General features: G+C 43.3%; 1 protein-coding gene across 1 annotated transcript in view; it reads left to right on the forward strand.

The window, feature by feature from the left end:
• Positions 1 to 999: 999 nt before the first annotated feature.
• Positions 1,000 to 13,492, forward strand: part of efr3a (EFR3 homolog A (S. cerevisiae)) — a 69,755-nt gene continuing 57,262 nt past the window's right edge. The window contains 1 exon segment of the mRNA XM_063885668.1: positions 1,000 to 1,242. Within this exon segment, the coding sequence (XP_063741738.1) occupies positions 1,233 to 1,242 (10 nt within the window). The 5' untranslated portion in view covers positions 1,000 to 1,232.

The raw sequence follows: 13,492 nt of genomic DNA on the forward strand, positions 1-13,492 counted from the left end.
CCCGGGAATGGTGCTGTTGTGATGAACCCACTTCAACCCAACCTACAACAGAACCCTGCTTGTGGAAAGGGAGCTTATGGTTTGGTATGAACAGAATATTTTGGAGATTTCTTTCAGGAGCCCTTACGCACGTTCTGACTCCAAAATAAAGCCAATTAAAAAAATTGATGCAGGCCAAAATTAAAAATAAATACTATGAAAGATTGGTTTCCCAATTTTATCGTAATAATTAAGAGGACACTAAATTACATTTAATTGAATTAAATTAAATCGAATTACGGTAGATTAGGCCGAATTAGAAAAAGAAATGACGATATTTACCAGACTTTAAAATATTGGTTCATAAAATAAAAAATGATCGGATACCAGAAATAATACATTTAAAAAAAGATAATTTACCTAAAAAAAAACATATGGATAAAATCCAATAAATAAAAGAAGGGTTAGTTCTCCTAAATAAAAAAAATAAATCAAGTAAGCTTCCCTCAAATTACAAATAGGAACATGTTTTGTTAAAGTGTACGTGTGTGTGTGTGTGTGTGTGTGTGTGTGTGTGTGTGTGTGTGTGTGTGTGTGTGTGTGTGTGTGTGTGTGTGTGTGTGTGTGTGTGTGTGTGTCTTTGTTTGACAAAAAGTTGTTGTCTTTTTCTTAAACGTGTGTACAATCTAAACTGAGTTTATGAAATCAGACCTGTGTGCATGTCCTCCTCACTATCCCTCTATACAGCAATAACTTGCACCTCATCACATCAGACATTAGCACACCTTGCTATAATTAGCAGCCGGTCCCTGAAGGCAGCACCGCAGGGGGAGTTCCTGCTTCACTTCCGTGTTGTGTGTGTGTGTGTGTGTGTGTGTGTGTGTGTGTGTGTGTGTGACCGTAAAGCAGGAAGCTCTGCAGTAACCAGTTAATCCTCCTGCTGCTGCTGTGTTTACCTGCAGGTATGTGCATGTCACGCTTAGAAATGTGCATTTAAATGTCTTTTTAACGTCCCCTGAACGCACCGCAGTGTTTCCGACGCTAGAGAGGTGTTAGCTCCTGATGCTAACTCCTTCAGTGTTTACAGTGCCGATGCTAATTCCGATTCATATGTGTGTGTGTTGTGACTTAAAGCGGCTGTTAAAGGGGTCGTTTCTGATGGTAAAGAGTCTGTATTCCGACACCAGGTGAAGAGAGAGCAGGAGGAGCTGCATGGAGGACAACTGACCGGAGGATCAGACATTAGCACCAGGATGCCAGCCGGTAAGAGTGTCTGTGTGAAAGTGTGTGTGTGTGTGTGTGTGTGTGTGTGTGTGTGTGTGTGTGTGTGTGTGTGTGTGTGTGTGTGTGTGTGTGTGTGTGTGTGTGTGTGTGTGTGTGTGTGTGTGTGTGTGTGTGTGTGTGAGTGAGAGAGAGAGAGAGACATTGAATGTGTGTTGACATGTTGGAGAAATACCTTTAAATTTGAGTGTGTATGTGGTGCGTTTGTTGTCACAGTTTCGGCTAATTTGATGGTTAAAGTTGGAAAAAAGTCCAGTGTTGCGTTCACTGTCAGTGTGTGTGTGTGTGTGTGTGTGTGTGTGTGTGTGTGTGTGTGTGTGGGTGTGTGTGTGGGGGTGTGTGTGAGATATCGTGGGGAAATAACCATTCACATCCGTGTGCATGTGGTGCGTTTAATGTCACTGTTCTGGCTTATTACTGAGCAGTTAAAGTTAGTGGTGTGTGTGTGTGTGTGGGGGGGGGGGGGGTGGGGTGTGTGAGACGGTGACATGTTTGAGAAATACCTCTACTCATGTGTGTGCATGTGGTGCGTTCACTGTTGTGGCTATCTTTTGAAGCTGTCAAAGTTCATATAAGTGCAGTGATGTGTTCACTGTCATTGTGTGTGTGTGAGACAGTGACAGTGTGTGTGTTGACATGTTGGAGAAACCGCCCTACACTTGAATGTGCATGTGGTGCGTTTAATGTCATTGTTTTGGCTAATTTTTGAAACCTTTAAAGTAAAAAAAAAAAACAGGCAACGATGCGTTCACTGTCACAGTTCATGTGTTAATGTCAATGTGGAGCCAATATATACCTTCTAGTACACTTAAGTTATTTATGTTTAATACTAAGGATTGCATTAAAGAATCAAAGGTCCCAGTAAAATATCATATTGGTAGTTGCGGCCCCTCCTTATTTATTCGAACATCATTTCAAGGCATCACTTCAGCCTCTTTTCTGACAGTTACCAGACACTACAATTAAAGCTGTAACGTAATTTGTGACTCAGTCCGTGATTAATATGATTGTTATGACGTCATGCTGCAACAACAGGACTAACCGGATGTCGTGCTGCGTTCAGGTGTGTCTGTGAACACATGCCTCAGCAGATTCTTTTTGCTGTTGTCACCAAACAGTGCCATTACGTGTAAAAGAAAAAAGGGAAGGTCGAGGCTTTATTGTTCCTGTTGAAAGGAACACAGGTGAACTCAGGTGTGGCAGTATGAGCGGTACAAACTGTGGGACATATCATGTTGTAAAATATAGAGCTGCTTATCAAACGCTTCACTATCTCATTTCCCTACATGCACTGCAGCCAAGCAGCACTCCTCCTTCTTCTTGCTCCTTATTGTTGTACAGTTTATATAACATTTATTGCAATCTCGGCCTCAATAAAAGAGGAACACAATCTGCCGTCGTATTTACATTTAAAAGCGTGCTGCTCCCAAAGCAAACTTTCATAGATGCTGCAGCTGTGTTCAGAGTAAAGGACTCGTATAGAGGAGAGTTATATTTGTGATTCTCATCTTGGCCATAATCGTGCATGTACTGCAGAACGACTGACCTTTATATACTACTCACACACACACACACACACACACACACACACACACAGTGTAGTGTGTGTGTGGGAGGCCCTGACTGTTACATGTGCTCAGGATTAACATTCTGCAACTATAGAGTCATCTCACTTTAAATACTCAACCCAAATTCTTTGAATATCATTCGAGTTAGGGAAGGATAATTCCTTTATGGCCCAACATTAGCCTCCTTTAGCTTAGCGGTGGTGACGTGAAGTCATGTGACCGTGCTGTAGTTCCTTTATAGCCCAACATTAGCCTCCTTTAGCTTAGCGGTGGTGACGTGAAGTCATGTGACCGTGCTGTAGTTCCTGTATAGCCCAACATTAGCTGCCTTTAGCTTAGCGGTGGTGACGTGAAGTCATGTGACCGTGCTGTAGTTCCTCTATAGCCCAACATTAGCCTCCTTTAGCTTAGCAGTGGTGACGTGAAGTCATGTGACCGTGCTGTAGTTCCTGTATAGCCCAACATTAGCCTCCTTTAGCTTAGCGGTGGAGACGTGAAGTCATGTGACCGTGCTGTAGTTCCTTTATGGCCCAATATTAGCCTCCTTTAGCTTAGCGGTGGTGACGTGAAGTCATGTGACCGTGCTGTAGTTCCTGTATAGCCCAACATTAGCTGCCTTTAGCTTAGCGGTGGTGACGTGAAGTCATGTGACCGTGCTGTAGTTCCTCTATAGCCCAACATTAGCCTCCTTTAGCTTAGCGGTGGAGACGTGAAGTCATGTGACCGTGCTGTAGTTCCTCTATAGCCCAACATTAGCCGCCTTTAGCTTAGCGGTGGTGACGTGAAGTCATGTGACCGTGCTGTAGTTCCTGTATAGCCCAACATTAGCTTTTTTACTTCTGCAATAATCCAGACAGTATTTCCCAGCATGCATCCTTCCCTCCTCCATGTATGTGAGTGTTGGTGCAGCAGCAGGAGGCTGAGTGACGGAGGGTCTGTCCTCCATAATGACTTAATTGAGGTGTTTAACACTTTGAGGATAATGAGAGCCTGCAGACCGCAACAGACCCAGGAGTGAGCTACATACACACACACACACACACACACACACACACACACACACACACACACACACACACACACACACACACACACACACACACACACACAGAGGAAATCACTGTGTATTATTAATAGCAGCTGCACATATCATGGCAGGTTCCTCTCTGTGTCTTTAATGTAACTCTGATTGGACTTTATATGTTCATCTCCTTTGTCCAAACTTCATAACCAAAAGCTACTTCACCAAATGTTGCTTAAAACCTAAGAGTATTTCTTTTGACAATTTAGGGATGCATGGTTACGAATAGTGTCCCAAAAAGTGCCATTTTATCTGTGGGACTATATCGGGAATGACTTTATCCAGGATATTCTCCTTCCTTTAAGTTAATCAGATACCTTTTTAATCACTTACATTTGATGAAACTTTTAAATGGATGAAATCAGTTCAGCATATCGCCAAGCCCTGGTTGGACCCAAACAAAGTCTCAGCTGGACAAAAAGGGAAAGAAACATGTCATGCCTTTCCAGACTTTTCCAACCAGCAACAGCACATTCAGTTCATGCTGTCTGCAGTGTATTTGCCTACGTCACACACACACACACACACACACACACACACACACACACACACAGACACTCTGGCCCATCAGGGATCGATGTTGAAGGTGTCACAGTACCGCTAATGTAATCAGCTGTTTACCACAGGGAGTAATTACAGAGCAGAGCGAGGCCCGCAGAGTCCTTCAAGCTGCAGACGCTGACAAACTAGCCCCCAATACACCCCCCCCCCACACACACACACACACACACCACCATCTCATCACATGTTAACACCACTTCATGAGTGAAAAGCTAACGTTGACTTCTCATCACCACCGCTAAGCTACAGGAGGCTAATGTTGGGCTATAAAGGAGCTACAGAACAGTAACGTGACTTGGAGGATAATTGTCCTGGAAAGTCCTTGAAAAGTCCTTGAATTTGATACTGAGGGAGGTTTATGTCTTTCCCACTCTCAGGGTTAGGGAGTTCTAAGAGCTTCACATCAGCAGTTTGTTACTGTGAATGAGTCTGCACCTCCTGCAGTGAGGCTCCTGCAACTCACTCCTTTTAAAGTTGATTCCAATGAGTTACCCAACATGCATCTGGGTCCCAGGTGGAGCAGCAGTGTTTGGGATGCATGCAGGAATCAAAGCGTTGTTTTGATGCTCCGCCGGCTGATCGTGTGTGTGTGTGTGTGTGTGTGCGTGTGTGTGTGCACAGTGAAGACGGTTTGTTCTGCAAAGGAGGATTTGGCCTAAATATAACTTCAAAGCCGCCGCGCCTCCCTCTGTTTCCTCCGACTCCGGCGTCCTTGCAGAGGGAAGCTTTTATCTTCTGGTGACGCTCGGCTTCGCTGCACTTTTGAAGGATTTTGCAGTTTTTTGTATTTTCTTCCTGTGGTGTGTTCTGTAGTCGGATGTTTTCTTGTGTCTCTATCGACACCACGCAGGTGTCGGTGCAGAGATATCGAGCCGGTGAAACGAGCAGGAAATAACCGGTTTACTTCAGTCAATACCTTCCTGTTTTTCTCCCCGATTAAACAAATCAGAGCATGTTGGATTAAAACACGCCTCTGTGTTGCAGGGACAACACAGTGTTTCTATGCAAATGATCATGAATAAGAGGAACTGGAACAGCTTTCTGGCTCACTGGTTGGCAAAATAAAAACACAGAAATGAACCTGAATTCTCTTGAGGGAATTGGGCCTGGAAATTCCTGGAATCTGATATTTAGGAAGGTTTATTCCTTCCTTTACACACTTAGGGTTTATTTTAGCCGTGTGTTTAGTGTCTGAAAACATCTCATCCTTCTACCTCGCTGCTATTGTAGTGCATGTTGGATTAAACACGCCTTTTTTGGGACATAAGAAAGTGTGTACATGCAAATAACATGTAGTGGCTTAGAGGAACTGGGACAAAATGAAAAGACTTAATAGTTTTTTAAAAAGTATGCATATGTCATTTGCATGTGGAAAACTCACAGTGCGACCCGTCTTCTGTCCTTGGTTTCAGACAGAGGGTGAAAAGAGGAGCTGCAGCACAGGCAGAATGAGAGAAATAAAGAGCTTTCTGAATGTTAAAGCAATGAGACATGAGAATATGAGCACGATAGAGCCACTTTAAATGTGATTTCTGAAATTGTTGCTTCTTTAAACGTTGTCCTTCTTCAGAAAGCTGTTCCCCCTTTCCATAAATATCCTCCAAAAAGATCTACAGTTTACATTAGTGTCCCCACTTTCCAAAACAAGCCTTATCTCCTTAAATTGTTTGCAATTTTAAACACTACAGACACACACACACACACACACACACACACACACACACAGTTTTGAATGCTTAAGTCCTTCAACAGCAGTCTCTGTAAATCTGTGCTCCATCAGGATAATTAAAACACCTCAAAGCTACACCAAACACACACACACACACACACACACACACACACACACACACACACACAATCCCAATCACTCATGTCATATTTCGTGTGTGTGTGTGTGTGTCGCTCGTCTCTCGTGGAGTCTGTACTGGGGAGGTTTTTAAGCTTCTCCACCGTGCAGCTTCCTCTGCAGCCTCTAGCAGATCTGCTGGCGGCGAGGAGAAACACAAACACTGCAAGGTCAGAGATTCAGAGAGTCAGTGTGTGAGGGGGGGAGAGAGGGAGAGAGAGGGAGGAAACACACACACACACAGACTGAGAGAGAGAGACGGAGGTCCACCTGGCAGGCCGTCTTCCGCCTCGCCTGCATCAGGATGGATTCAGAGAACAACGAGTCGGGTAGGAGACTGCTTTTCATTTTGTCTGGCTGCATATCTGTGTGTGTGTGTGTGTGTGTGTGTGGGACAGTGACAGTGACAGAGTTACTGTTTCTCGGTGAACAAGCCTGCACAACGGCGGCCATTTATCTCTCTGTGTGAACCATCGTCCCCACCGTCCAATCAGATGCCTCGGTCCGCCTCACTGACACAGCGTTAGACCAACGAGAGCGAGGAGACAGATTCCATGTTGTTCTAACCACAGAGGGGCGGGGTTTGAAATCAACGCAAAGGAGTACAAATAGTTTTTCCTCAGGACGTTTTTTGTTAGATGGTATAAACCGTGTTTGACCAGGAACATCTGCCAAATTTAAGAGGGTTCCTCTTTATTTCAGGTTTCAGGTTGATGGGACAAACACTGCATTACAAGTGTGTGTGTGTGTGTGTGTGTGTGTGTGTGTGTGTGTGTGTGTGTGTGTGTGTGTGTGTGTGTGTGTGTGTGTGTGTGTGTGTGTGTGTGTGTGTGTGTGTGTGTGTGTGTGTGTGTGTGTGTGTGTGTGTGTGTGTGTGTGTGTGTGTGTGTGTGTGTGTGTGTGTGTGTGTGTGTGTGTGTGTGTGTGTGTGTGTGTGTGTGTGTGTGTGTGTGTGTGTGTGTGTGTGTGTGTGTGTGTGTGTGTGTGTGTGTGTGTGTGTGTGTGTGTGTGTGTGTGTGTGTGTGTGTGTGTGTGTGTGTGTCCTTGAGCCTAAGGCAGGCAGATGTTGATTGGCGGCTGCGCTGAAGCTCCAGAGGTCATCTGTTGTCTTTCATGCTCAATTAAGTCATTCCTCCCCACCCTGCTACACACACACACACACACACACACACACACACGTTTCACTTCTATACTTGTGAGGACACTCATTGAAATGCATGTCTAGTAACTAAATGTGTATCCTCACCTGAGTTCTGGACGCCGCATGAAAAAATGTTCTCACTAACAATTTGAAATGACCCCCCCCCCCGCCGAAAGAGGAGCACAAACACAGATGTGTGCAAAGACAGGAACAACACACACACTGCACACACACACACACAGGCAGGACAAAACAGCTGACTGTAGAAATCAGCTGACTGACAGGAGGACATGTTTACACACTCAGGAAGTCACGTGACCATGCTGTAGTTCCTTTATAGCCTAGCCTTAGCTTTTTACCTCCAACATCACGAGTAGAGTTCATGTGCAGATTATCCTGCTGACCTGATCGTGTGGGAATCATAAACGTTGAGATTATTTTCTGCAATAATCCAATGGAGCATTCCCATTGAAGCAGGGAGATGCTACCATCCTTATGACCACAGATATTTTTAGCGGACATTAAATTGCCTTTTGGGACATTCTGCCGATACCAGCCGTCGGTCAGAGAGTCCTGAGCAGACGTCTGCCTCAGATCAGTGCTGCCTTTAGCTCGTCGTTGTCTCGCTGCCTGACTCTGATCAGAGGGAGTCTGAAAGCTCAGACAGAACATGAACTAAAATGTTACACCTGATCGTGAAGAAGTCCCTCCGTCTCATCTACTTTCCTGTCCTTCCTGACCTGTATTGTACATTAACATGTTCAGACATTTTGCTGACATTTCCCCTCCCTCCTCCAGACATGAAGCTGACGATGAGCTTTGATGTGTAGATCTCTATCTCAGGGAGGCACACTGAAGTAGGTCAGAGTCAGAGGTGGGTGTCCCTGCATTTTCATCGATAGTTTTAAAAGAAACTTTATTTTTCGGAAGTTTTTTGGCAATTTTGAGGTTTTTATCAGAATTCTCAGAAAAAGTCAGAATTCTTCATTTATTTTCAGAAATTTGACTTTTTTCCTGAAAGTCAGATTTTTTTTTTAGGTATTTCTTGGAATATTTCCTTTCATCCCAAATGTATTATTTTTCTCAGAAGAGTCAGAGTTATTACATCTCATGATTTTCACTTTTCACCCAGAAATAGACAATATCATTTATTTCTCACAATTTTAATTTTAATTTTTCAAGAAAGACCGTATAATTTGCATTTTGGAATTATGTTTTTTCTCCAGAATTCGTTTAATATTTCCCGAAATAAGTCTGGAATCTTTTTTTCTCAGAGCTTAATTTTTTTTGAATTGTCATACTTTTTTATTTCTCAGAATTTAGATTTTTTTCTCAGAATTTGCTCTTCTTTAGATCTTATATTCTGCATTAGAGGTGGGCAATATGTGAGCATTCCCCCACCAGGAAGACACACTTCGCTGTTTGGAGGCAGACCATAAAATAAGCTAAATATGATGCCAAACATCTGCTTATGAAGTCAAAGTCCAATATTCCTTGGCCCATGCTTCACCATTTCAGAAACCATAAACAGTATATTTGCTTTTGCTTTTGTTAATCACATTTTTCAAATATATAGTCTTTATAGAATAGGATGGACAACAGTGCGCTGGCCTGTGTGCCATGTGTCAGTAGATGCTCTTCTTTGACACAACCTATTTATATTGTTCTTTAAATCCCGTTGCATAGTTTGAATAGTTTGAATACCTGTAATGAACCCAGGCTGGCTTTTGTTTAGAGGCAGAGAATAAAGGTCTGTTTCTGGTCGGTGATGCGCAGCAGAGCCACAGTTTCCACTGACTCTCCTTTCCATACACGGTCATCAGCCTCTGCACAACTTTCCCCATCGATCATCACGTGCTGGAGACTTGGATAAATAGATTTCACTTGAGGCTTTACCTGACCCTGTGTTTAATCTGTGTGTATTTACAGAGAAAACACCCAGCTAGGTTTTCCATCTTCAGAGTAAGGAATGGCTTTTAGACGACATGTAAATAATGTTTTCCTACTCTCTGGAACTTCATTTGGGATAAGAGTGATTAATACCGTTTGGAAAAGTATGTGTTCAGCCAGATTTCTCTGAACGTTATAAATATCCTGAGCCAAACCGTAAACAGTTCTACATTTTTTGGTCAGAAGCCCTTTATATATGTATTAAAGCCCCAGAGCTTCAGAGGTTCTCACGGCGCTCGTATGGCGGCATGGCAGAGCTCCATAAATCACATGCTGGTAATCACACGGTCCAGCGGCTCGGTGTACTGATGGACGCTGGACGTCCCTTCTCTGCAGGTGCGCTCGCGTGATGTACGTCATGCTGTCCTCAGTCTGCTGTCCGGCTTCTGTCCTCAGACTCGCGTGTCTCTGGGTGTTTTGTCTCAGTACATGAGCTGCTCGTGTGTCTCCAACTGGAACTTCAGGTTTAGTTTTTCATGCTGACTTTTTAACATTAGAGCAAGATTACGATTCACGACGTGTTATCAGTTACATTGTGAAGCTGACGTACACTTGAATTTTGACTCAGAAACTGTCAGTTCTTTCTCAGGATTTTGATGTTTTTCAGAAATTTGACTTTTTTTCTCAGAAAAATACAGTAACATTTTTGGGAGAATTTTACCTTTTTTCTGATTGTTTCTCAGGATTATTTTTCCCTCAGAATTTTGACTTTTTCTCAGAAAATACAAGAACATAATTTGGGGGAATTTCGACTTTTTCCCGAAATGTTTTTTTTTTCTGAATTTTTTTTTTTTTTTCTTAAAGTTTATTTTAAACTTAATTTTTTTAGAATTTGCTACTGATATTATTTTTTGTTTCTCAGATCTCTCAAAACAACACAGTACAAACTGACTTATTTTTTATCTCAGAATTTTGACTTTTTCCATTATACGTCATCCATTTGCAGTACTTTAAAAATCTACTCTGTGAAACCCTTACTTTACACTGATCCTCGTTGGTGGTGTTTTCCTCCAGACTCAGCCCTGGCAGATGTGTTTCTTCAGCACAAGTCAACTCAAGTGGTGTTGCGTAAACAGCAGCAGATGCCGGAGACGGCTGTAGATCTCTGCAGGGCCATTCGGCAATCTGCTGACTCCCTTTATTGAGACATGGAGTCTGTGAAAAGAGGAAGCCGCTGAAAACTTCCCCTCTCAAACATGCATTAAGTTTCTATCTACTGTGTAAGATTCAAGTTTTGAGAATGCCTTTTGTCCTGGCAGATTCAAGCTTTGTTTACTGCTGAACTTGAACTCAATCGGAGTGGTGCAATGATGATCTATTTTTGAATGACCCTTGATGTAAAACCAATGGGGTTTTTGGGATAATGCACAGGCAATATGAGAAGGTGAAGACCTGTTTGAGTCCTCCATTTCTCTAAGAAGTTTTCCTGCAACAATTTAGTCCAGTTCCCTTTTTAGGCTTTTGGAAATGATATAAATCCATTATCACACTTTAAGATATTTCTGTACACCACAATGTAATACAACTTACAATAACAATACAATGAGCCCCTTTTAGATATTTAGCAACGTGATCCGAGCCAGGAGTCTGCTACTAAAAGCATTAGGATTGAGTTTTTGGCTTTGCTTCCCGTACTCCGCACCGGCTCAGTTTTCCTGCTGTTACCGTAGAGTCTGCTGCAGTAAGGAAGCGTTTCCATTGGTCGTATTTCACTCTCAGGTTTAGAAATCAAAGCTAACTGAGTGGACGGTGCAGACAGTGGAGCCAGAAAAACCTGATGCTTCTTCTTCTGGTGTCTCCTCACCTTTCCATGGGGAAAAGGAAAGCAGGGTTTTGATCCCTTTTCTATTTTCAGGGTTTTTTGTTGATCGCAGTGTGGCGTGACTCCCTTTGTGAGCTGACGTGAGTCTGAAGGCTTGGCAGACAGGAAATGGATCTTCTGATGCCTTTTTACTGCCATCAGTGAAGCAGCGGGTCATCCCTATTGGCTCGGGTTGTTCTGAGTTACTCAGATAAAAAATGAGACGCAAATAAATGTTTTTGTTCTGAAATGCTGCAAAGACACACCGGCTTTATTCAATGCACAACCTACTAGATGATGATACAGGGATAGTGAGCATGTGTCAACTTGAAATTCATTTATAGATTGGTTGAGTTAAGTGAAATATTTACTGAATGATGAGATGATAAATCATTTCCCTCTGAGCCATAAAGACTGCAGGTCTCATTACACGAAGGAATGAACATTTTAAGGAGAATATAGAAATATATGGTTAGTTTGACTGAATTCTTTTCAGCTATATTAATTCACTCATTCACTTCATGTCTCCACCGCTAAGCTAAAGGCGGCTAATGTTGGGCTATAAAGGAACTACAGCTCGGTCACATGACTTCACGTCACCACCGCTAAGCTAAAGGAGGCTAATGTTGGGCTATAAAGGAACTACAGCACGGTCACATGACTTCACGTCACCACCGCTAAGCTAAAGGCGGCTAATGTTGGGCTTTAAAGGAACTACAGCTCGGTCACATGACTTCACGTCTCCTCCACTAAGCTAAAGGCGGCTAATGTTGGGCTATAAAGGAACTACAGCACGGTCACATGACTTCACGTCACCACCGCTAAGCTAAAGGAGGCTAATGTTGGGCTATAAAAGAACTACAGCACGGTCACATGACTTCACGTCACCACCGCTAAGCTAAAGGCGGCTAATGTTGGGCTTTAAAGGAACTACAGCTCGGTCACATGACTTCACTTCACCACCGCTAAGCTAAAGGAGGCTAATGTTGGGCTATAAAGGAACTACAGCACAGTCACATGACCTTACTCCACCACCGCTAAGCTAAAGGAGGCTAATGTTGGGTTATAAAGGAACTACAGCACGGTCACATGACTTCACGTCTCCACCGCTAAGCTAAAGGAGGCTAATGTTGGGTTATAAAGGAACTACAGCACGGTCACATGACTTCACGTCTCCACCGCTAAGCTAAAGGAGGCTAATGTTGGGCTATAAAGGAACTACAGCACGGTCACATGACTTCACGTCACCACCGCTAAGCTAAAGGCGGCTAATGTTGGGCTTTAAAGGAACTACAGCTCGGTCACATGACTTCACGTCTCCTCCACTAAGCTAAAGGCGGCTAATGTTGGGCTATAAAGGAACTACAGCACGGTCACATGACTTCACGTCACCACCGCTAAGCTAAAGGCGGCTAATGTTGGGCTTTAAAGGAACTACAGCTCGGTCACATGACTTCACTTCACCACCGCTAAGCTAAAGGAGGCTAATGTTGGGCTTTAAAGGAACTACAGCTCGGTCACATAACTTCACTTCACCACCGCTAAGCTAAAGGAGGCTAATGTTGGGTTATAAAGGAACTACAGCACGGTCACATAACTTCACTTCACCACCGCTAAGCTAAAGGCGGCTAAAGTTGGGCTATGAAGAAATGCTTTAATAACATTTTTAAATCTTGGCTTCTTGTAGCTCTTCTTTTCAGAACCGATCCGTCACAGTGAGGTTTATCTGTAGGTGTCTGCTGTCTTCTGAAAGAGGAGTTAAGTGAGAGAGATATTCCTGAGGACCCCCCTCAGCTAACACTGCAAACACTTGAGAGCCGCTTCATTATCAGACTGACACCTCTCATCACTCTGTCAGCCCCTGATAACACAGCGGGTTATTATTAACTCCCACACACACTGGCTTCGCAGTATGTCTGTGAGGATGCTTTTTTTTACTCCTGTGGATGTAGCAAGGAAGAAGTAACTTTCTCATTCCCTGAGTCAGGGTAATTTATCATAGAATTGACCATCAAATGTTAAAAATAACCCTTAAAGGAGCTGTATATTCTGCTCATTGTGAGGTTGGTATCTGCATGGTTGTCTCTCCTGGGACATGTCTCCATGCTCTAATGTTCAGAAAGCTCTTTATTGTTCTCAGAGTGCTTGTGCTGCAGCTCCTCTTTTCACCCTCTGTCTGAAACCAGAGCCCAGTCTGCTCTGATTGGTTAGTTGGCCAGCTCTGTTGTGATTGGTCAACTGCGTAGAGATGTCCCGCCCCTTTAGCCTATCACGTACAATGTGT

This window comes from Eleginops maclovinus, chromosome 6 (assembly GCF_036324505.1).
Source record: "Eleginops maclovinus isolate JMC-PN-2008 ecotype Puerto Natales chromosome 6, JC_Emac_rtc_rv5, whole genome shotgun sequence".
Classification (NCBI taxonomy): domain Eukaryota; kingdom Metazoa; phylum Chordata; class Actinopteri; order Perciformes; family Eleginopidae; genus Eleginops; species Eleginops maclovinus.